The sequence below is a fragment of the Fringilla coelebs genome, assembly GCF_963513975.1.
Source record: "Fringilla coelebs genome assembly, chromosome: 12".
Classification (NCBI taxonomy): Eukaryota; Metazoa; Chordata; class Aves; order Passeriformes; family Fringillidae; genus Fringilla; species Fringilla coelebs.
Window position 1 is genome coordinate 14,281,329 of NC_140038.1, and position 25,472 is coordinate 14,306,800.

Below are 25,472 nucleotides of genomic sequence, written 5' to 3' on the forward strand. Positions count from 1 at the left end.
GCCGGCACACCTTCCCTGCGGGCCCAGCTCCGGGGCTGGACACCGCCGACCGCCGCAGCCACGGGCCCGGGCCGTCCGCCACCCCGACCCCAGAGCGCACGGCGGCCGCCGCAGGGATACGAAACTGCTCGGCACACGCGGGGGCTAGAGCATCCCGCCGAAATGTACTTTCCCTTCCCGCAGCGAAATTAGAGAAGGGGAAATTCATTACGATCTGCGCCAGGGGGAGGAAAAAAAAAAACAAAAGAGAAAAAGAAAAAACACCAAAAAACCCCCACCGCGTTGGTGCTCGCAGGGGCCCTCCCGCACGGCGGAGCCGGTGCCAGCCCGGCTCGGAGCGGGCGGTCCCGGGCCGCCCCCGCCGCCCTGCCCGGCCCGCCGCGGGCCCGCCCGGCGCACTGGCGCATGGAGCGGGCCGGGGACGGCGGCGCGATGGCGGCGGCGCTGAGGGCGGCCAAGCGGCAGCTGCGGGCGGAGCTGCGGCAGCGCCTGCGAGCGCTCGGCGCGGCCGAGAAGCAGCGCCAGTCCCGCCTGCTCGGGCGCAAGGTGGGTGCGGACACCCGGGCACGGCCAGGGCCGGGCCCGGCTCGCCGGGGAGCGCGGCCGGGACTTTCCAGGCCCTGCCGGTGATCGAAACCGTGACTCAGGGGCCCTTCCGCCGAGCGGGGGTGAGCTCCGCCTCGGAGCCTTCCCTCGCCTCGGAGCTCTTCCTCGGCAGCGCCGGCGAGCGGGGCTGGTGGCAGGAGTGACAGGAACTGCTGTCGGCTAAAGCGGGGGTGCTGGGGACACTTCGCCCTGGAGCCGTGGTCACTCATCACCCGGGGTGCTGGGGACACTTCTCCCATGAGTGGTCACACATCACCCTGGGTGCTGGGGACACTTCACCCTGGAGCCGTGGCCACACATCACCCTGGGTGCTGGGGACACTTCTCCCGTGGGTAGTCAGGTTGAGAGTCACCTTAGAAAATCATTTGGTCCAGCCTCCCACTCAAAGCTGGATTTTGGGGACAATAGGGTCAGACTGCCACACACCCCAAGCAGGTGTGGTGACGTGTGTTTATCTCAGACATTTCACACCAGTCTGGCTCTGGCCATACATACAAAACCCAGCCACTGCCTGATTTGGCCTCTTGTTTTATGTTCTGTCATCTCCTTTCTGTATCTTCAGTGGTGTTTCTTCCACACAATTTTATTTCTAATATAATTTTCACACTCTAAAAGATATCAAGCAGGGTTTGCCTAACTGGTATCTTAGCACAGAGTGATATGGGTATGTACTTTTGAAATGTCCTGTTTGTGTTTGGATTACACAGTTTTTATATAGATGTATTTTATCATTTTAATAAACATAATAAAATTTTATTTTGCAGTCACTGCATGTAATAGAGCACAGTCCTCATTTTTTTTGCAGCACCAGCGGGTACTTCTAGATGATCTACATTTATATGGTTATTTTCCTGCCAGAGGCTCTCAAATCATTTTATAGACTTCATTTACTACTAATGTGTAGCCACTTCATGAGTGGGATGTGGCTGCACAGAAACTTTAAGTTGTAGGAAGTTTTAACTGGAATTTATATAACCCTTTTTTTTTCCTTGGGAATGCTGTTTAAAAACATATCTATATGTAGTGTCCTGCTCTCATGATAATGCATTTTAGTAATCATACATCCTAGACTTAAATCTCTTAAATTTTAGCAAATACTGGTATGCATCCCCTTCAAAAATTCAGAACCTTCAGCCAACTTTTAAGCACCTAGCCCATGTAGTACTGAATTTTTAGGAGCCCTCAGCCTTTGTCTAACTGCTGCTGATAAACACAGCAACATGGCACTCATTTCTTCTAGTGAGAGCACTCTAAAAGATACAGCCTTTGTTTTGCTTAAAAGCAGGTGTCAGGAAATATGACATAAATTGAAATTATCTTGCCCTTTTCTTAATCTGACACAAATTTAAAATCTTGAGCTTGCTTGAGACAGAGTGGCTCTGTGTAAGTGGCAGAAAGTATAGTTGGCTTCCTCATGGGGGCTGGCTAATACAGCAGGAATGGAGAAATTTTGGAAAAGGCTGAGAAAATATTTGGAATTATATAAGGCCAAAAATGTGGCTTTGTAACATACATCAGTGCTTGTAGCTAATTAAAGTGAGCAGGTTATATTATAACACCTGAGTAATATTTTTAGTGGAAAAATCTCATTTCAAAACAATCTTTAAATTCAAAATGAAATAGCTTCACAGGCTGACCTAACCACCAGTATTTAATTAGCTTCTGGGTGATTATTCTTTTTTAACGCTTATGTTCATGATTAAAGTCATGCTATTTGCATGCTCTGATTCTGAAAAAATTGCCATCAGCTGGTGAACAAAAGGACAGATAATATTTGTTACGTGTGGAAATTTTTTCAGTCTTCTCAGAAACTGCTCCGAGTCATAGCAGGAGCATCTACACAATTCTGAGAACGTCTGAAATTGTGTCTTCCTGCTCACATGTGGGTTTACATCTTCAACCTCATTTTTGTTCCTATACAGCCTGATCAATGTGCTACTGGATACATCAGGGCAGATGGGACCTGTGTGGTGCCCAGAGCACACAGCCCTTGTCTGAAAGTCTCAGTGTCTCAGTTTCTCTCCTCACCAAACCCATGAGAGGTTTTGGCTCTGGGGGCCCTCAACATGAGCCACAGCTGTTTTCTGGAGTCTGCAGTTGGACTAAACAGTCTGCTTTTTGCAGCAAAAGCTACCATGGAAATTCTGGTCTTTTGAGAGCTTAATTCTGTGGAAAAATCCATGTGTAGGGTTAGGTAGATAGAAAAGGAAATAAAATATGGTTTGGAATTAAGATGTTTCTGTGGCCAAGCAACACATACACCATCATTTTGTCTGGAGTGGATTTTTTTTTCCCCTTACAAAATTCCATCTGTCTTCTGAATATTTCACTTGGGCTTTTAACTGCTGTGATGGAAAGAAGATAAAAAATGTAGTGGGAACTACATCTTGAGTCAGATGGGGGCATTTGTATCTCCGAACAAGGCCAGGGCAAAGGCTAAAGCTCATAAGAGTGAGTTACCCTGCAGTTATACAAACACTGAGCAGGGCATCTGGTGATCTCTGTTCTGTAGACAGTAGAGAATTTCTCAATTGTCTGACATTTTAAAGAGATTTTTGTCTAAGAGTGTACAGTAAAAGTAAATCACATTTAAATGAGTAGGGACACACTTATAATTGTTTTGTCCAGATGTAAGTGACAAAATATATAAGGTGCTAGAGAATGAGAAGACAAGCTTTTAAAAGCCTCCTTTCAAATTTAAATGTGGAATTCAGTCTGGAATGGGCAGAGACAAGTGAGGTATGAGTCTGCTAACACTTTTTCACCATATAAGCATTTTTTATTTTCCCTTCTATATTCAGCCTTTTATAAGCCCAGTACAGAGTCTCATGAAAAGCAAAAAACGGCAAGGCCATCTTTCCTTCGAGCTTTGAAAAATGTGCAGTAATAAGATCACCTGTTAGAAGCAGGTGATGTTTGAAGTCATGTATCTCATCCTGCTGAAGGGAGGACACTCAGATTAACAAAAGAAAGAGGGGCATGTTCTTGGGAGACTTTGTGCTCCTCAGTCATCTGCTCTGGTGCTGATTTTCCTTTGAGCTATTATCATTGAGGCGCTTCCCACTCTGCCTGGGCCCAGATGAGAGATGCAGCCTGTAAAAAGGATGCAAGAACAGGAATGCTAAACCCTCTTGTCTTGCAAAAGCTGGCCGTTCTGGCCTGCTGTATCTTTCTGCAGTGATGTTTGTTGGGCATGTGAGGGTGTCTGCACTGTATGGCACAGATCTTTAGGGGATTGGAAGGTTGTCTGCAAAATTGGTTTTGGCTGGCCCAAACCTATGTTGCAGTGTTTAGTTCACTAGATGCATAAATTGCCTATTTTGATTTTTTTAGAAATGTTGGAGTAGGCAACAAAATTAGTTTATTCTGTTTATGATGCATCAAAGTTTGTATCTCTATCCTTTTCAATTAATATTTTGCTCCAGTTTTGTGTTAAATGCAAGTAAGTTGATCTTTCCAAAAACTTTTCATAAATCAGTTGTGTCAATTTCCCACGTAGGTGATTGACCATCCCAAGTACCAAGAATCCAAAAGAATTGCAATCTTCCTGAGCATGCCAGATGAAGTCCAGACAGAAGAAATCATTAAGGACATTTTTAAGCAAGGCAAGGAGTGTTTCATCCCCCGTTACAAACCTCAGAGCAATCACATGGACATGCTGAAGTTATCATCAGCTGAAGACATGTCTTCACTTGCTTTGACATCCTGGAATATTCTTCAGCCCAGTGATGATGACACTGCAAGAGAGGAAGCTCTTGCTGGTGGTGAGTATTTTCTTGCTGCATCATGGGATTGTTGAGCAGGAGTAGCCTGGAGGCCAGTAGGAAATACTTTGATAGCAAGAATAAAATGAAATGTTACACTTGTTTTTATACACTGTAGAGAGATGCTCCTTTCTCTTGCCTGTTTTTCTTTACCCTGTGCCACCCCAATGACATGCCAGCAGACTAGAAGCACAACTGCACTGATGCAGCTGAAAGAAAACTCAGCTCTCCACATAAATCATCTTCTTGGTCTGATCCATGAACATCCTCAGCACAGTCTCAGCCAGCACCATGTAGATACTTGTAAAGGAAAGAGGGGTAGCTGGGGGTGGCTTAAGCTGCCACTGAAAGTCACAGGGATTCACAGGTTTAAGATGTACTCTGAGGACTTTGGTTTGTGCTGCCTGAAAGGTTGGGAACTTCTCAGGTGATGCCCATAGACTGAGAATTTTCTGAAATCTTTGATCCTGCAAATTATGTTGCATGGATGAATCACAGTGCTGATATGGAGCCTGCCCTTGTAGAACAGCTCTCTTGACTGAGACCTTAGACTGAAAGTAAAAGGACTTTCTTGGCCTGCAGTCTTTTCTAGCATTATTCTCTCACATTTTTATTTTGACCTTATAATGCTGTCTCAGACACTGAATTCTTCATAGGGTTGAGAAGGTACAAGTTAATTAAGATCAAACTTGTGTGTGTGTTTTGATCCCCAAATAGCCTCTCTCTTAACCTAAAATTCCCCAACTCCTACTTGTAAACAAGCTTACTTTTGTGTATTTGCATTCATTATTTGCATTCTTTTTGTAAACACTTTAATGTCTTCTCAAAACATCTGCAGAAATTTTTAATCTTATTAATGGAAAACTCATGTTGAACTCATGCTTTATACCTCAGCCTGGGAAGATTTTCTCCTGGTTGAAATTCACCATGCAGACAGCTTCCACACCTCACACACTTGCCAGCTTTTTAGTGCCTGGTAAAGGAACATAACATTTCTATGACACTGTTTGATTGAACTTGGGCTTGTATTTGCTTTGGGATGCCAATGTACTTTTCCAAAACACTTCACCATGTTTGTTTCTCTTTTATTTTCAGTCATTGCCTCTTTCCTAATTCAGAATCCTTTCTGTGTCTACATTTTAGCTAGCAAGGGATTTCACTGCCTTATACAATCATCTTCTTTACATTTAATATTTAGCACTGTTTGATGTTTTTTCCAATGTTTGTCAAAAAATTGTGTTTATTGGTGGGATTTAGGGACTTTTGAAGGTAATAAAAAATATCCAGAGTTCTGTTGACTGAGCTTAGTTCAGACACTCTGGACAAGCTTTTATACTACTGGTGAGCTGCTATTAATTGAATTTAGCCAGTCTGTTGTAGACATCACAGAGTAAACACACAGTCTGAGGTGTGTTTGGGAGCAAGGACTTCCAGGTATAGAGTGCACTGAGATGTACCTGGGTGCCAGACAGTGAAGATGGGGAAGGCAGGAACACACTGGCAGCTGGCTAGGTCTGGAGCTGCTGCTTCCTTCTCTGCACCAGGCTGTGGGCAGAGAGCAATGCCAGAGGAGCTCCTATGCTCTATAGAGTTGTGCCAACAGACCAGCTGTAAGAACTGATGTATGTCCATGTCAGACTTGTTCTGCCTGAAACTCAGTATTAGTCTGTACTGTTTGTACAGTAATTTTGGAATAATGCCATTTGGATTGGAAGTCAAACCTTGATCCTTTATCCTGGAACAGTTTTTATAAATTAGAGAATTAGTTTAGTTTTCTTCCACTGTTGCAGCATCACATACACACACTATCAATTTGTCCCCACAGAAACACACACTTCATCCCAATATGTCTTTATATTCCTTTTGCTATATTTTCTGTCACCCATTATATTTTTTGAACTTTGGTACATTTGCAAGAATGCAAATTGCCTTGCTGATGCATCCATCCTCCATTGTTGGAATGACGCATGGATGGCACGTTTATCTCAGAGATGTTATCAAATACTTTGGTGATCTGAGGCATTTACATTGTTATAAGGAGATAACATGGTGTTACATTAGTAATGTTCCCATGGCTGGCATAAATTACTATGTAATTTCCAAGAAATAGCCTGCAGGTACATAAATAAGCCATGTCATTTCTGAGTGTATTCATTCTGCATGACAAAAAACTTAAATTCACACAGTCCTTAAAACGTCAGACATAGTTACTGTTAAGAGTAGCTCAAATATAAGACTAGGTATAATTTTTGCATAGAGTTTCCCAGTCTTTAGTAGCACTCATGGGCAATGTTGAATAGACACAAGCCCTCCTTTTGGAGATGATCCTTTTTTCTGTTGGACCAGGGTTTGCCTCTTTTCATCTTGGCAGTACTCACATCACACCGTGTTGGCATAAACAAAGATCACTGCTTTTGTGGTAGGAGAAAGTCTGTCATCTTCTCTACCATGTGTGGGTGTCTCATTGGCATGTGAAAAGTTGCTTTTGTTAGGCTATATGGACACAATAACAGAAAGAACAAAGGTGGAAGAAGTTCAGATATTTTGGAGTAGGGGTGTGTGTAGGTGCATGATTTGGTTCGTTTCCAGCTGTATCTGTTGAAAAGACTCAGACAAGTTCTGGAGCAAGCCAGTGGTACCTTTTCCTAATAGATACCAATTCCCATTTTTATCCTTGCCCATCAGAGGTATAAATGGGTTTTGCCCAAGGTAATACTGCTGATGAAAGTCCAGGCAGTTTGCAGTATTTGTTTACAGAAGTGTAGAGACCTTGCACAACTTTGGAAGGAGTATATCAGATAAAACTGTACTCTGTGTTTGTTTTTTATCAGTACTCCTACAGAAGTTTAAAAAACATTTTGCCAGCAGCTTCATTTTCAGTGTGGTTTAGGGAGGTGTTGTGATTCACTGAGTTGGACATGGGTTTCCTCATTTCTAATGTTATTTATTATTACCTAAACCTGCTCTCAGAACTATGAGGGAAAAGCAAAGTTATTCTTCTAAAAAAGAGATTATTCTTACTGGGACATGAAAAAAAATAAAAATAAAACGACTAGGTTGAGTTTTTCCATATGGTAAAATTCTTGGAAGCTTCTTTGTGGCCAGGGATCCCAGGTGGAAGGCTTGGACCTGAGCAAATATGCTTAAGTGTTCATAACTTAACTACTGACTGGTAGCTGAAGGTGTGCAATAAATTATAAACAGCTTTTCTAACATTCACCTGCATGATGGAGAGAAGGGTGGTTGGCCTAAATAGTTTTCTTGGCCAAAAAATGAAGTGTTATTAGAAATGATAGCTCTGAATCTGCTTACTCTAATGGATTGGGACATGCTTTTCTAAGAAATGCAAGAAATGGGATTATGTGTACAGGCTTAATTCAGCCTCTTAATCTCTGTCAATTCTGCCCTGGTGTCACAGTACATTATTACATGGTCCTTGTCCCTCAGGTGTGAACTCCCTCAGAGATGAACCCAGGTGAAATGGTCTGGACTCTTTCAAGGAGGCAGAAGATGAACTCTGCTTGCTGCTAATGTCTGTTCTAATGAGTATCTGCTCAGTGGTTTTCTTTCTCCCTGCCCAGGTTAGAGCTGCCAGCCTCTTTACTGTGCATTATTCAAACCTCAGGATGGAGATCTGTGTTTCTGTATGGGCTCTTCATCACTGCACCATTCAGTGACTTAAAGATATTAAGTGGTATTTACTGATGGAGAAGCAGCAGTAGAGGCTCAGGATTCTGTTGCAGCCTGAGTTGTGCAGAGGACCTGCCCCCAGTGAATGCAGACTCTTATGCTTGTTTTTCCAACATTAAGTTTTCTTCTCTGTTTCCTCCAAAAACAATAATTTCCCAGATTTGTCTCAGCCTTGAACTAAACCTCCTTTTTCAAGCTTTAATTTCTCTACCACTATAATGTCACTTTCCATCCTTCTGCTCTTTGCCCAGCTTCTCTGAAACTCCCTCCTCAAGTGTCCTTCTCTGGCCTTTCTCACTGTATTCCCCACTTCCTCCTGCTCTCAGTCCCAGCCTGTCATTTCATGGGCAGCTGGGCCAGCATAAATAGCCTGTCCCTGCCAAAAGGGAGGAGATCATGTGTTTTGTCTTCTTTCACTTGTCTGCTTCCAGACATACAAGATTCTCCATCCCAATTTGCTCATTTCCTTTCCCACTGTGCTGGCTTCTTTCTCTTTTGCCTTGGCTTAGAAAAACTTGTTTTATAGTACTTTCCCCACTAAATAGCACAAAAGACATACTTTTGTGATTGTTTCTTTTGGGCAGTGCCTGATTAAATAAGCTGCTGCCCTTTCTCCTCCTCTTGGTCCCCACCCTGTCCTCTCCTGTGCCAGCATGGATGGCCCTGCAGCTACCTTGGGACCTCTACTGGGAAACCAGTCTTGGTTTGGAGCTACCCAGCACCAGCAGAAGTTTCTTCTCAGACAAAACCACCACACAGTTTTGGACTGATGCAACTGAAGTAAGCTGATGGTGAGGGGGTGTGAAAATGGGTGCCATGGCAAAAAAAGTCTCAGTCTCAGTGAAACTTCAAGTCATCATTTCCTTCCATGTTTCAGTTCCCAGTCTTGCCCCAGACAGCAGGAATAGCAGCAGCCAGTGAAATGAAAGTCCTTTGGAGTCCTCACAGCTGAGATGGGTCTGGCAGGAGGAGCTGAGCCTGCAGCTCCACATGCCCCATCCGTGCACCAATTCTGGCTTAAGGAGTTTTCCCTCCTTGTGTTTCCAGCCTATTCCTGCCTCTCTCTCATGAGCTGGACCAGCCTGCTGCTCTGGGTGAAGATTATTTCTCTCCTTTCCCTTCTCCTGTTTTTGTTGGGATTTTTTGAACCCAGATGAGTGGATCTAGTTTACCTTGTGGCCAGATCAGTGCCATGTGTGTAGGAAGGGAGGAATGAGGAGCCAGGATGGAGGGAATGTCCCCTGTGGCACAGGTTCCTGGAGAGAGTCATAAGGCCACCATGCAGATGTGACTCCAGTAGTGGTACAGAGAGGAGAGCATCTTCAGAGAGCCCCAGAACTCACCCTGACAGTCTCTCCTGAGCCTGTGAAGCAAGATTTCAAATTCTTGCTACAAGGCATGGAGCAACAGAGTTCCTCTCCTTTTTTTTTTTTTTTTTTTTTTTTTTTTTTTTTTTTTTTTTTTTTACTTGCTGTGATCTTGGAAACCAGTGAACCATTTTGCAGGAATAAAACAAACATAACCCCCCTGCTCCCATCTCAGTTTGGCATTAAGTACTCAAGCTGAAAAATGTCAGCATTTGACAATATAGCACCTTATATGTAGGAATGCTGAATAATCTGCTGCTACTCAACTACAGCATAATGCATTTTTGCTTTAAGAAATGAATGTACTAAGAACTTGAGTTGTAGTTTGTAATTTAGTTTGGAGACTTCTGGCATTTTCAGCACTGAAAACTTTGGTGGCCTACTGGTCACAGCATTTGTGTTGTAACTTTAAGATAATTGGTGCAATATTAACTAGATAATCAATGCTTTCAATGACAGTAAAAAAATTATTGTTAATAAAAAGAAAATATCCAAATTTGAAATAAAATAAGGAAGTACTAACATATGTCTAGCAGCTTTGTTTTCATATAACCTTTTGAATGCTGGCTTTTAAGGTTAAGGTAGTTTTATCTTTCTGCCCTTTTAACTTCCAGAACACTGTGAGACTTGCTGTAGCATGAATTACAACAACCTGCTGGTAGCAGAAACAGACAGGAACAGCTTACCTGTGTGGTGGCATTTAGTTTATAAGGGTTTATGCCAGGGAATGTGATTCTCTTGCAAGGAAACTGCTGGCTACCTCTAGGCTACAGTTCCAAACCTGGAGTAGTTTGAAATTATTCCTGAGTGACCATTAACCCTGTTTGAAACTTTGCCATCAGGATTTGCCCTGCAGAAGCATTTTTGTCTGCAGAAACTCTTTTTCACCTGTCTCTAAATTCCTGCTATTTATTCATGCATTCAAAGATTGTACTTTTGCTGCCAGGACTGATGGCCTTGTGATGCCATCAGTATTCTTAGTTATTCCAAATTTTAGCACAGTTCTTGAGAAGTGTGACTGAATTGATGGCAGCACAGTTTTAAGAGGAATAGGTTTGACTTAGAACTGCAAAATAAAATGGGATTTTAAAAAAGGATAATGGGTTCCTCCCCCACCCCCCCAAAAACATGCACCAGAAGTGAGAGGATTTTGAAAGATGAGGCACATTAGAGTTTAGAAATAAAAAAACACTTGTGAGTAGAAAATGCTGTGGCTTGAAGCATAGGGAAGGTCTATTATCCTACTTCAGCTGTCCATGAAGGCATAATGGGACCATACAAAATGATGCTAATCATTCTGAAAAAAGATATGTAGTAAACAATGCTCTGAGGTAGCTGGGAATATTTAAATGAGCTATATGCAGATAGGAATGTATCAAGAATAAATGAAATATGGGTACATGAAAAGCAGAGATGTTAAATGTTTCTGCTTAGGATTAGGGAAAAAAAAACCCCAAAAATACACCAAACAAGATTGTAAAGTGATTGAAGGTACTATTAGATTTTCTTTTCCTCTGGGAGACTTGATTAAAACTTGCAGTACAAAATATGTCAAGGGATAGATTATAATTTAAAATCTTTTTACACTGGTCATAAAAAGAAAACCTGAGAGCATGGCACAATGCAAAATTGAAAATCGAGGCTTAGCTGTTAATGTAATTTATTTTTTAATGAAATGATTTAAAGTTTGGAATGAACTTCTGTTTGGAGACAATGATCCATAGTATTTTTGATATGCAAAAAAAGAACAAAATTCAGTGCAAATGAGGCATTAACATTCTGGTCATGAATTTTGCTGTGGAGAGAGGATCCTTCTCCTCACAGTGCAGGATCTGGACATGCAATACAGCATCACATGTTTTACAAGAGTCAGGAAATCTCACAATGTGGAGCTGTGTAGCAACAACTGAAGGATCTTCCTACCTCTGCAGCTGCAGTCCCCAGATTATTGCCTTACAAACAGGTTCTGGTTTCTCTTTCCAGCAGGCATTTGGAGCATTCCTCTAAGCATCTAATTTTATTTGTATTAAACCCTTGGCTCTGCTGCCTTCCAACAGCTGTGATTTGTACTGGTTAGTTAGTTGTAATTTGAAATATTCCTTATTATGTTAATATTATGATCCTGCAACATGTGAAATATTATGTTCCTTGTATTCATTTTAAATTTGCTGCTTTCAGTTCAAGGGATACTTCATTTTTCTATGATGAGACGTAAATAAGGACGTTTGAGTTACATTCTTTTTATTATTCATTGTTTAGTTGCACCTGTAGTGTGAATACTATTGTATTCTTTTCTATCAAACTTTGACTGTTTTATTTTTCTTGTAGTGAAGCTTTTCTGTAGGAGTTCCAGCCACTGCTCTTTCAACATTTACAATCTCTCTGATGTTATTCTGGACAAAAAAAGATGCCTGGGAGAAAATTTTAAGCCCAGGTAAAGAAATACTGTGAAATGCATGTAGTGGCACTGGAGATGTTAATTCTTTCTGTGTAAACCATAACACTGCCTTTCAGATCAGCTCACTGGGCAGATCTCTCAGTGGTTTCCACACTGGTATTCTGCAATGACACATCATTACAAAAGGGCCTGTTCCACTAGTAAAGATCTATAAAATAATTTTATATTATTCTATCATGTTTGTTCCTTAGCAGGTAGAGCTAGGAAAATGCTTTCTTGGAGATAAAACATTTCAGGTGATAGCAAGTTTTCCTCAGGGTTTTCCTGCATCCCAGCCTTCAGCTGAAAGATGTGTGACTCTGTCCTGGCGCTGGGGTTACTCTCCTCTGGAGCTGGTCTCAGCCCTTCCCTTGATATCTGCACCAGCTTCCAGAACTCTCTGAAACAGCTCAATAGTCAACACTTAATTTGCTAAGTGAAGGCAGACACTTTTATCTGAGTTTCTCCCAGTGCTTCTGTTGAGAAACAGATATGACACAATTCTGAGACCATTTTTTTCAGGTTTTTAAAAATGCTCTGAAATGCAAAAGTTCAGATGTTTTTATGGTGTTGCTTTGTAATTCCCTTTGGTGTCCTAATGTCCTGAATCTCCCTTCTGCAGACTAAACTGTGAGCACCGTGTGGTTTAATTTAATACCACCCATGCCAGGGTGTCCTGCAGTGAACCTGAAAGGCTGAGAGCTCTGGAACACTACAGCTTTTTGCTTCCATAAAGTTCATTAAGGCTTTAAAAGACTGTTTTTCCTTGTAATCATCTTAAGTGTCACATCCACGTTTGCCTTCTTGCAGAAAACTCATCAAAACAACTGAAAAGATTACTTCTGCTGTAATCAATTAAAGTTTGAAGAGACGTGAAAGCAACATGGGCAAGGGCCTTGAAGTCACTGCAAGTGACTCTCAAGTGTTCTGTTTCAAAGGGCTAATTTTGCTCCAGTGAGTGTGAACAGTAGCATTGTCATTTTTTTTCATACAGTTTCCTAGAGACAGGAGTCTTTGAAAGGTAGATAAGAGGTGAAATTCATTTCTGGAGTGTGGCAGGAGTCTGTATAACTCATGCAGGAGAAATGCCAATGTGCAAATATCTCTAGCTGCAGTAATTATCCAAACAGACATCTTTGTCTCCCTTTATTTTCATGTTTTGGAAGGGAAGACCCAGCACCAAGCTCATCTCTGTGCACACACTCTGGGGAGAGGAGAGGAAGCTTTCCCTGCTGCCCACCTGTGTGGGGAATGGGGGTTGAAGATGTGCTTTGGTGAGACAGCTCAGCCCTCCTTGCTGCCAGAGAGGACAGTCCTGCTGCCTTTTCCTTGTGCCCAGCTCTGTGCTCCCCTCATCCCCTCACCCAGGTACCATCTCTGGTACTTGCTGCTGAGCAGATTCTGCTCATGAATCTGGCAGAAATTTGTGACTTTTTTTCCCCCCTTTCTTTTTCCTAGGATTGGTGTACTGCCAGCTTAGTGGGCTATTAAGTCAGGTCAGCACTTTTCCAGCTACAAAAGATTTGTTTTTCTGGCACAGTTAATCCCTGCTGGGTTTGCTGAGATTCAAAATACACAGTTATTCCCCTGGATGGTGGGAAACTCCCAGAGCCACTGGCTTTCAGGGAGCAGGAGACTCATGCTGCTGTTTCATGGTGTAAGGATAGCTCTGGATCTTCATGTTTGGTGTCATGCTGAACTCAGTCCCTGCTTGGGCTGGCTGTTGTGCATGTGAGATGGGAATGAGTTTTTGGGAAGTAGATGAGGGCAGATTCCTGTCCAGGAGTGACATGATGTCTTTTGCCGGCAGGTGTCAGCATTCCATACATTTACCATGGAATATTGGTGTCATTTCAGCTGCTTTCCTATAATTAAAATCTCATCCAGCCATTGCTCTCACACACAGAGGAGAGCAAATGCTCCAGCCTAATTTCCCATAAAAATTGGGGATTGAAGTGAGGGAGGGATAGGATTCCAGGGAGAACCGGATTTTTAAACTGTACAATCTTAAAAAGATAAAATAAAATCTTGTGATGGAAGAAGGAGGATTTCTCAGCTGTTGTTGTGTTAACACATTTGACAGCAACTGTGAAGGTGCCATCACCTCCCAGCCAGCTGACTCTGCATGTACAATAAACCCTTCCTGTAAACAGCCTGATATTCCTATCAAGTGGTGTCACTCCTTACAGGAGCCAGGTTTGCCACTGACTTGGCAGTTGTTGTTTCACCTGTTTATATTTCATGAGTAATTCTGCGTATTTTATGATAGGCTATCTGCTGTGTGAGTCAAAGGGTATTGGAAATATTGGTAGTGATGCATAAAGTATTGAGAAAACCCCAGATGATTCACTTCTGTCTTATTTTGTCTTAAAAATACCTAGACAGAAGTATGCAAAAGAGGACCAAGAGTGAAGACATGCACATGTATCCAGTGGGAGTATTCAAATGAATGGTCAGGCAAACACCGTGGAAGTGTAGCCGATAAGACCATAAAGAAATTCCCATAAAAACACAAAGATCCATGTATTTTAGGATGCAGCAGTATTCCCACATAAACAGTTCAAGCATCAATGCCTTGTGAGTTTCTCTAAAGGAGCAGATTTGTAGTCAGCATTTGCTGATTTAACAAGATATGTTGATGTGCTGTAAAGTGGCTCTAATGCCATTTCTCCTCTCTTTGGAATTGCTCCTTGGTACATCTGGTTTCAGAGTATTTTGGTGGTTTAAAATCACAGGAGAATCCAGGTGCAAGCCTTGGAACCAAACATATTTGATTGCCCATGTTTTCCCAATCAGACTGTGCTCACATATATGAATATCAGAAACAGATTAAGTCATTTTTCACAGACTGATGACTGGGAAGTCCTAAGCTATTTTTTCCTTTACTCTGAAATTGCAAAACCAGACATTTTGTGGGTGGCATTGAGTGATCATGTTTTATTTACAGGGTTTACACAGGCTCAGTGAATAATAGTGAAAAAGAAAAATATTCTTCAAATTTTCTTTTAGGTGGGGCTCTGCAAATGAGACTCTAGTCCCCATCTTACTGTAAGTTAAACCTCAGGGGAAATGAGTGTGATAGTTATAGCCTCACACAGCATTTCCACATTGTGAAACCAGCCAGAAACACAAGTCTTAGCCTTCTCTGGTGAAACATGAAAGGACATTTATCTGTGGAGCAGGATAGGTTTGTTTGAGCAGGGCTGACAAACTTTAGCTGATGTTGTTCACTGCACTTAGCTTGTCAGATGCATTGGCACTAAACCTGCAAGATTTTGGTTTAATTCAAAATCAGGGGTATTTACTTGAGCACAGCTCAGTAGCAGAGGAGCTGATCAAGCAGCTTTATTACGTGTTTTTGAGGTTTAATAACGGGCAAGTGGCTGCCACTCAGTTGTTTTAAACCTTTATGAGTGATGGCTATCATGTAGCTTCTCAGGGAGGCAGATAAATATTTTATTATGCTCTAGTTCAGCAGGGCAAGTGTGAACTGTGAAGACCAATGTTTCATGCTGACACAAAGCACTGACATGGATGAGCAGACAGATAAACGCTGAGTTGCTCAGTGCTTGTTTGTAGATTCTGCTGATGGTTCTATTTTCTGCAAAATATTTTATTGAAGTAATAACAGAAGCTGTCTGTGTCATGCCAGAGGCTGGATTGCAGAGGAGATAGTCTGCTTGGCATCTGTATGGCTGTGAAAGGTGGGGTGTGGGTGTGCAAAATGTTCTTTGGAACACAAAAAGAGACAGAACCTTCCTGTTGCCTGCAATTCCCATACACAAGAATGAAAATAAGGCAATTACCCCTGGTGTTCAGAGCATTTCTCCACGGAGGATTTGAGGCTTTGAGGACTTAATGGTGTGTCCCATAGCAGGAGGCCATGGATGGAGCCTGTGAGATTTGGATACTTGGACTTTTGATTCCTGTTTTGGGTATTTCCTCTGGCTTCTTCTGAAGCAACACCCTGAGATGAGCTCAGTTGGTCAGAGCATGGTGGCTGTGATGCCAAGGTTGGGTGTTCAATCCCTGGGTGGGTTGCTCACTTGAGAGCTGGGCTCTTGTGGGTACCTTTCAACTCAGAGTATTCTGTGATTCTCTGACAAATGTCTGTGAATAGGTGGAAAACAGTGTGTCCTGCTGATGTGGTAGTGCACAATTAAAGGTGGTCTCACAGGGGAAACACCTGGAGGAAAAGCTACTGACTGCAGTTTAAAATGAGCTGTTTTTTTACTCTAATATGAAATACAACTTTTAGTCCTGTTAGGTATCTGTTTGGTATCTTAAGGAGGCTACAAAATGAGAACTCAAGGAGAGCTTTTTATGAACAACCAACACCACATATCTACAAGAGAAAAGAATTCATTCTTCTCAAACTCACTTCAGTAATACAGGATATTTTTCATGTAGTTCCCAAGGTGGGTGCAGAGAGAAGTCAATGGGGCAATGTCAATTTGGAGCAGCTGAGGATATGGTCCTTCATGTTGGAACTTGAGTTTCCAAGGAGATGAGAATTCACACTGAGCTTCTGACAGTGTATCATGTAAGCAAATAAGAATTATCAGTTAAAAGTTTCCTTTCTTTTTAAGGGATTGTATTTGTATTTTAGCAGACTGGCTTGGGTCAAGGCAAGCAATATTGCTGTTTATGTCTACAATCCTCCGAGTTACTGGATGTGCACCTCGTTGGGTTTGGATGAATGCCTTTTTTTTCAAATGTTTATGAGTTGCAGCAAAGGATAATGTTTTTGTCTCCTTGGGCATGTAACAGTGTCTGTCTTCTCCAAGGGTTTGTGGGGTAAAGAGCTTGTTTCCTCTGGAAGCAATCCCAGCCCTTTGGTAACCATGCACCTCAGTAGGGTCTGGATCAGGTCTGTAGTGAACAGATCTGGCATTTCCTTTTTTGTTCTTATACCAAGAGACAAGTTAGAGCAGAGATGGTGTGCTCAAAACCCAGGGCAGGTTTTTTCCAAAGGGCAGAAACCTTTTTATCTGGAAGGAAACAGTAAGCGTTGGTGACCTCAGGAGTGGTGCTGGGGCACCCAGGATGTTCTAGGAGAAACCATAAAAGGGAAGGGATTTGTTTTGCTGCAGCATAAGTGAAATACTTTTGTGGAGTTGTTTTCCCCGAGATCTGGTGATTAACTCAGACCACAGTGTTAGATGCTGTGTAAATGCAGAACAGGATGGTGATCTGTGCTCTATAGAGTATGTGTTGAAAGCAAACACCTACCCAAAAGGCCTAACTATGCTAATGTTGACAGTAATTAAAGTTGCAGTGATGACTCTGTCATTAATTAGAAATTTCTGAGTTATTCCAATTCATTGGCTCATACCCTGTGTGTCACCAAGACTGATACTTAGGGATCAAATGATTGAGTTAGTTTTTTCTCTCTGCTAGGTTAGCAGATACAGAGGCAGCAGATGGTTACTGCACTCTTCGTTCTGAATAGTAAGGTTTTCCTGAAACAGGGTTTGCCTTTTAATCCTTTGTGGTCTTTTCTAGGTCAGAAAAGAACCAAAGTAAATTTTCATTCCTTGTAATCAACAGCTTTCAATTTCTCGTGAGCTCAGCGAGGTTTTGCACAGATCTGGCATGGTTTATGGTGTGACAGCAACATGAACACTCCTTTCCTTTAAACAGAAAGCTGTTCTTGGCCTGGTTCTTCTGCTCCTGCACCTTATGAAATCATTTACATCTGAGCAAAGCACGAGAGAGGTGTGTGTGGAACAAAACCAACCACTTGAAAACTCATTCTTGCCTGAGGTACCAGATTGTGAGGATCCAGCCATCCTTGTGGTGATGGAGTAAACAATGCACACACTTCTGTGCTTCAGGGGAAGCTTAAACTGCACAGCTGCTGCTGTGAGGAGCAGCAGCAGTGACATGGAGCTGATCACTGTTGACCTCTTGTAGGCTCAGACAGTGTCTGCTGTGAGCAGGGTTCGTGTCAGCATGTTGCTGTTCTTCACAGGCACACAGGAGCTGCTGCAGCTCAGCCTCTGCCCCATCCTCTGTCAGTGCTTTTGAGGAGAGGATCAAAAGAGTCCTAGCTCCCACTTTGATGGGTCCCAGGTGCTTTGCTGTGCCCACAAAGCAAGTGGCTGCAAGGGATGAGAGGTGGGGATGACAGAGTATTTCAGTTTCAGCTTCCATTAGGACTGTCAAGCTGTGCAGGGGGAGATGAATGACCCTCACAGCGAGTGACAGTGGGCTGGTGGAGCCCCTTCGAAGCTGGGAGGAGAGAGGCCATGCTGGCTGCTCCTTCTGAGGGCAGAACAAGTCCCCAGCAGTCTTTACATGACCTGTATCTGTACAGTTTGATGGACCCTTCTATAATTAACCATTGTCAAGAACACTTCTGAAAATGCCGGCTGGCATTTCAAATAGGAACATCAGATTAAGGAGAAGAGAGGTAATGAGGTGCAAGGAGAAAATCCTTCCCTGGGGAACAAATCAAACCTGATAGCATCATGAAAGGTAATGAGAAATGCACTGCCAAACTGAGGTTCACTGTGGCTGCCTAGAGGAAATGAAACTGTGTATTCTTATTTGAAACACTTGGAGGGGGTGCTAATGCTTTGGTCTGCTGGCTGTCAGGGCATGTGCAGCTTGCACACCTGCCTCTTGAATGTAGTTTTGCCACACGTTTCGTTTCTTGAATCCTTGGGCTATTCATTTCACTCCTCTGTGACAGAAGGTTTGTCTGCATCATTGTGAGGGTGTCAGTGCAAACAGAGTGTGCCTGTGCACCCACAGGACAGGTTCAGAAGCTGTGACTGCATCTCCACTGCCAGACAACACAGGGCTAAGTGGCACAGATACATCCTGTCCACGCTACACAGAACTTGGCCCTTCTTCTTTTGTCTGGAGGAGTCAGACCTGTACCCTTCTGTCTTTACTGCATATGGCAGTCTTGTCCCCTGGAGCAGTCATGGGTGTCACCTGGTCTGGCAGTGCCAGACACTGTGCTGACAATTAAGGTATTGACCAGCTGTGATCCTGGCTGTGCTGCATTTAGCAGTGCAAATGAAGCCTGTGTGGCCGTGTCAGCACGGCTGTGTGCCCACACTGATAGATAAGTCAGGGTTATTATTTCATGCATGGTTATACATATTTGGAGCAGCTGTAGCCACAAGAGCTTATGCCATAGATACACTGAGTATTAGGTGACTGTCATGATAATTACTAACCTTACTGGAATACCTGGGAGCTTAAAGTGTGCAAGAACCGTGGCTATTCTCTTGATAGAAGCTGGAGCAAAAAGTTGTTGCTTGAGACAGTGTTTTCAGCAATTTGCAGACCACATGGAAGTTTTCCAGGAGAAGCAGAGCTCACCTGTAACAAAACTCTCTTGACTGTGGATGTGCTTTCCTGGGCTCCTGGCATGTGGTCACATGGGGGTCCTTGGGGATCCAAGAACCAGCAGTTAATGTCTACAGACACATGGGAGAAGGTGGATGTGGGAAGGGGATGGGCAGATGTCAAATGTGAGACTTCCCTTAACATGTTTGATGAGGCGCTAAAACAGCTGATGTGGTGTTCGATTTTCAAGTACCTGCTCTGTCTTCTCAGGGACAAGGATGCCATTTCACACAGTGGGCTGTAGGAGCAAGGGCTGTAGGATGTGAGGACAGAGCAGTCCACAGTCCTGAGTGGCAGACAGCAGTCCTGCAGGGCTGGGAGGGCTGGGGAGCATGAGGAACCCATGGCACAAGGGGCATGTTCTTATCCTCAGCTGCCATCCTGTTGATGTACCCTCAGTGCTGATAACAATCTTAAGTGTCTGCAATCTTGGTCTCATCTGTGTGTCACCTCTCTTCCTGTGACAGCTCTTCCCCCACACTGCCACAGAACCACAAGAGGTTTTTTCCTCCCCAAGTTACATGTGAGGGAAACATTTAGTCCACGCAGCTCTCTGCCATCCATTCTAGATCTTGATAGAGGATTTGGGACTAATGCTGCTCGAGCTGCCCTTGGGCTTCTTGCAGGGTTAGTTGTGTCATTTTTTCTACCAAAAGTCTTGAAAGACATTTTACTTAAACCTTGAGCAGTGTGAATGTCAGAGAACATGTGAACCAGAGCAAGGCAGTCAGTATTGATGTGCTCCACAGAAGAAAAATATAAGGTAACTATTACAGTATTTACAGCATAATTTTTCATATTGAGATTTTCATTAGCTTGTTTGAGTTCTTCAGCATAAAACCCCTGTGACTATAGAGGAGCCAACTTGTTAAAAGAGTCCCTGTTTCTTCAGAGAACCCAGAGGAAAACAGTGCTTTAATACATCTAAATTCCTTGAGGTGCCTGATGATATCAGTTAAACTCCACAGAAAATATATTTCTTCCCTTCACTGTTTTTGCCATTTCCCTCTTTCCCTAGTGTTTCCCCTGACTTGTCTTCTTCATGTCTCTAACACAAATGTGAGGAGAAATGGCACCTTTTTGCTCTGCAGATTTGCCCCCTGTGTGCATTCTTCCTGCCAGCAGCAGACTGCAAATGTTTCCTGCTTTTCGTCTTGAGAGGCACCTGGAGTGTAAACGGCTGGAGCAGACTGTGAGGCAGAGTGTGTTTAGTTCTGTGCATCATGACTGATTGGTACTTACTGGTTTCTGGGCCACCTGAATACCTCCACAAGGCTGATGTGAGGCAGGTTGTGGAGAAGATAAGTAGGAGTAACTTGGGGAAGATTTGACCTGCAGAATCTATTCCTGACCTTGCTAGCAGGGAGGCTGGTTGCTAGCTCCTAGTCCATAGGTCTGACAATTGGCAAGGGCAAACTGAGGGGATGTGATGTGGTATGTCCAATATGATGTGCATGGTGATACCATGAAAATGCCTTCTCTTTTCAGGGAAACCATAATTCTGCCTTTGGGCCTCTTTTTATTTTTTTTTTTTTTTTTTTGCCATTTGCTATTTGTCCTCTGAATAAAAAGTTGACTGCAGTGTGGTAAAACACCCTGACTCCTTTTTAATCCAACTGGTATTATTCTGTCTGTGCTTTGGCTAATTCTCTCCCCTTACTCCCCTGACCTCCTTAGAAAAGCGGTGCTTCTTGACTGTACAATGCTGGATTTGCAAGATTGATGTTCTCTAAGCATTTTGCACTGTGTTGCCTTGCATATTTTATATCAATGTTCTAATTAAGACATCAGATCATGATGGATGACATGAGTGTTCATGTCAGTGACTCTTGTCTGAACAATAAAGAGTTGAAGGAAATCTCCAGGACCCTGGGAAGTGTGTGCAAATGAGTTGGTCTTATGTGAACTGTTAACATGCTCTTCCAGGCAGAGTTTGGAGTTGATAGGTGATCTCAGATGGGATTCTCTCTAAACTGAAAAACTCTGCTTTGCTCTGGCTTTTCCAGTACATGCTCCCACGCATCTCCTTCAGTGGTGGACATCATCCCTCAGTTGTACTAAAAGCAGCTCAGCCCAAAATGGCAGGAAGGATTAGGTGTGGACATGGAAAAAGCAGAAAAATACCTGACCAGGTCCAAGCTCTGGTGCAGGAGCAGAGTCTGGTCACAGAAAAGCTGCTCAAGGCTAAGCACTGTTCCTGTAAGAGGGCAGAAGCAGTGGACTGAGACTCTGTATTTCCTTTCTTTCCAGACTCGTGTCAGCTGTCTTTTAGTCTGTGCTGCCTTTACACTCCCTGCCCTTCTCTCACTAAGTGTCTGTCTGCTACAGCAGCAAGAAATAAAAGTCTTTGCTTTGTGAAAGGAGTAAGTGGGATGTTCCTGGGTTCAGGAGTCAGCACCAGGCCAGTCCAGCTCATTTGTTTGGAGGATGTCTGTGCAAGACTTCTCACACTGAACGTGCCAGCCTTGCAGAAGCGACAGGGATGTGCAGCAGCCTCCGTGCCTGGTGGTCACTGCTCGTGGCAGACAGATTCAGTGATGTGAATCAGCTCCTGAAACAAGTGTGCAGCCAAGTGTAGACTGGAGCTGGCTCCCTGGCATGGTGCCTGTCCACATCCCCTGACAGAGCATAAACAAAGCAAGATCTTGTGCCTTTTTATCTGGAGCTGGTTTGTGGGGTCTTCTCTTGGAGTTTCACCAGCCAGTCCAGGTCATTAGCAGCTTATGCATCTTCTTTTAGCTTTTTAACTGATTTTGAGTTCCAATCAAGTGCAATCTCACAAGAATTCTGGAAGGAGGGATATTTAGGGCAGGCAAGCAGAATGCCTGTGTGTGCTGCTGGAACAACAGAGAAAATTGCTGGAGGCCAAGAAAGAAAATCCTTTGGGACAAAAGAAGCCTGACATCATGAAGGGACAAGCCTTCAAATCTTCATCTTGATATAGGAGGGCAAATTACCACTTTCAGAATATATTGCATTCAAGGATTTTTGGGTTTGGAAGGTCAAGAGAAGGTTCATGTCATCTTACAGTGGTGTCAAGAAGATGTCTCCCCTCTCTCTTACACATCTTCTTTTCATCCTTTTTTCCTTTTCTATTTTTGTATCTGATGTTGAAGTTCATTTGATTTTCTGATTCCTCCTGTGTTTAATTTCTCTGAGTTCAGTCTCTGTCTGATTTGAAGTCATAATAATTTGTATTTGGAAGTGTGGGGTTAAAATGATAAAATAAATTTGTTAAAATGCTGGGCTTTTTTTCGCATCCAGCTTTTCAAGATCCAATTATTTTTCAGCTGAACTAGTATGCAATTGATAGATGAAAATGTAAATTTACAGGTTTAGTATTCAAAGTATTTTTCATCTGATCAAAGAAAGGGAAGCATTTTACAAAACACAAAGCTTGTGTTCTTGCAAATGTCTGAAGTTATGTGGTTGTAGTCAAGCCATCAGGAAATCCACAGGGCATCCACTAATGCTTATTTCATTTTTCTGCAGGAGGTCTTGACCTTATCTTCATGCCAGGCCTTGGGTTTGACAAAAAAGGCAACAGATTGGGAAGAGGGAAAGGATATTATGATACCTATCTTGAAAGATGTATGAAACATCCCCGTGGAAAGCCTTACACGATTGCTTTGGCTTTTAGAGAACAGATTTGTGAATCAGTGCCTGTGACAGAAAATGATGTTCCAATAGATGAAATCCTTTATGAAGACTGCTGAAAGTGTTTTGATACCAACCTACCTCCAGAGCAAGCAACCAAAAAAGGGGTCATATCCATCAATCATGTTTTTTTCTAATTGTCATGTATGACTTTGGGACCAATAAAGTGCACTATTTGTGTTTGGGGGAAAAAACCTCCAAAAACAGTGTAACTGTGGTAATAGTAGTGAGGATTGTGTTGATTTGCTTTTAATTAGCAAATGTCTGGTATGAGTTCTTATTCTAGAATCAATACAAACAAGAATGAGTGACTGTTTATTACAGTAAGGACCATTTCTCCTCGTAATATTTTTGAGGTACAAGCTTCTTGATACTTAACAGTTTTATTATTCTGGTTTAAAAGTGAACTGTCTAGTAATGCAAGTTCTTGATCCGTTCTGGAACTAGATACTTGTAATGGTAAAGGTTCTTAGTACTTAAATATAGTGTGTATCCATGAGCAAAACAAGGAATTGATAGAGACAAGTTAGAGTAAGCTGGAGAAAAATGGTCATGGGGAAAAAAAGCCTTAATTAATTTTAGTGTATGCAATAATTTTGACTGTTTACTTGGCTCCTTGCAGTTGTCTTAAAATCAAGGGAGTATCTGTTAATAAAAAAAGGTTGATGTCCATAACTTTGGTATGTTCTTTCCTTTATCTGAATACAAGATTGTAATGTAGTCTAAAATGTGGTCAAGGAGTTCTCTATCCAGAGACAGCTCTGTTTTGGTAAAATAATATTCAAAATTACTTTAAGTTCTCTAATTTTGTACATAAGCCATTCGTAATGTTCCAAAATACTGTGTGGTGCTATGGTAAAAAATGAGAAATGCTGAGAATTGCAGAGAGCAGGTTTTATGGATGGAACAAATTTTGGGGTGGAAGGTTGGTTGTTTTCTGCTTTTCGAGACAATCATGTAAATCCAGAAGAAGAAAGTGAGTTTCCTCTGCACACTGTCCTTGTGGTATAAGAGCACAATATTTCCAATCAGGATCAATCAAACTGTCAGAATTTTGTGTTCCTTCTTCAATGCAACCTCACCTTTTCTATGCATGTTTAACTCTTCCCTCAATCAATAAATCAGTGTGTTTATTTTCACCAAACTACTCTGTGTCATCATTAAAAAAATCCATTAATTCTCAAGGACCAGCTCCAGAGTGGAAAGACGTTAAGGCTCCCTCAACAACAAGTGGTTTTGTGAACAAAACCATGCCTGCAGTACCTGTGAACCTTTGCAATATGGGCTGCTCAGTGAAACAGTGGTGATCAGAGCTGGCCTTCCATGCTTCCTTATCACACTGAGTCACCCTGCAAACAGCAGGGCTGTCCGTGGGTGCATGAAGGTTGGTGCAAGCAGAAATTGAGGTGACAGCATCGGTGCTGGTGTTGGAGCATCCCCCAGGTCCTCTCAGCTCTGAGTGCTGCCAGCTGTGCTGCCTCACAAGAGGAAGTCCTGCCATTCCAGACCTCTGGGAATAAAACTGATAAGAAAATCTGACCTTTTTCTTTTACAATCTCTGTCGTGTCAGTATTTTAATCCCTTCATTCCTGAACTTCTATTAGCACATGGAGAGCAACAAAACGAAGCAATGGGGCAGGTTTTGTGTGTGGCAGGCCTGTTTCTGGGTTTGTCTGCAAAGCTGCTTGAGTTCACCTACCACATTAGGCTCAGCACTGTGCCATATGGCACAGCCTGCCACCAACATCAACAAAGCCACGCTCAAGCCGGCGCTTGTCACAGCAGAAACCTGGAACCTGCATCCGATACATGTTTTAAATGCATATATTAGGTTAGCTTAGCTTAACCTATTGGCTTAGCTTTTGATCTTGCTGTCTGAACTTTGATTTATTCACTAGAATTAGGGCTGCCTGGCTTGTAGGTATTTCACTGGGGATATTACCAGGTGAACAACTGTGTGCAGAAAGGCCAGCATATGGGGAAGAGGCTTCAGAGCCAGCACTAGCAGCTGTACAGAAACAAAGGGCTGAGAGACAAGGACTTGGTTTTGTTGTGTGAGAGTTCAGAATAGGAGGGGGCGAAGTGAAAGACAAGATTTTGGATGCAAAATACAAACCCTCATCCAGCACAGCCGCAGACAGGCACCAAGCTTTGTCCTTGTGGGCTCACTGGAGTTGCTGGAACTAATTGGTGTAGAAAAAGCAAGCAAGCTTTGAAGGTTTTCAGGACTTGAGGCAATGAGTGTCCCCAAAGTTCTTATGTCTCAGATCACTTTGCAGTCCCTCGTGCAGCCATTCTCTCCCCCTTTCACTCCAAACTGCCCTTTTGGCTACAGCTGCAGTGGGAAAGGATGAGGAGACTATTTAATGTACTGTATCATTGGGAACAAGAGGAGCTGGTGCTTTGTTCCTTGCCAGCCTCTCCTGAGTCAGGAGTTGATCATTACAGGCTCATCAGCCAGACTGGGGGAGCTGCAGGACCCTGGCTGATGCAGATAGCTCTTAACATTTAGCTGGTGGGGATAGTAAAATGGTATTTATGTATATTGTCTTGAGAATCACGGAGCTAAATAAATGTGGCAGTTTT

The 25,472-nt window shown here is 42.8% G+C and overlaps 1 protein-coding gene across 1 annotated transcript; it reads left to right on the forward strand.

Moving 5' to 3' along the window:
* On the forward strand, positions 1–23,989 carry MTHFS (methenyltetrahydrofolate synthetase). The gene is made up of 3 exons (XM_084213801.1): positions 1–546; positions 4,106–4,370; positions 22,722–23,989. The coding sequence occupies exons 1-3, from the start codon at positions 406–408 to the stop codon at positions 22,943–22,945; spliced, it is 630 nt and encodes a 209-aa protein (XP_084069927.1). The 5' UTR covers positions 1–405; the 3' UTR covers positions 22,946–23,989.
* Positions 23,990–25,472: the final 1,483 nt, after the last annotated feature.

Excerpts from the sequence above, each read along its gene's own strand:
- MTHFS (XM_084213801.1), top strand. The coding sequence starts at position 406 with ATGGAGCGGGCCGGGGACGGCGGCGCGATGGCGGCGGCGCTGAGGGCG. Across the intron at positions 547-4,105 it reads CCCGCCTGCTCGGGCGCAAG|GTGATTGACCATCCCAAGTA; the intron begins GTGGGTGCGGAC and ends TTTCCCACGTAG. Across the intron at positions 4,371-22,721 it reads AGAGGAAGCTCTTGCTGGTG|GAGGTCTTGACCTTATCTTC; the intron begins GTGAGTATTTTC and ends ATTTTTCTGCAG.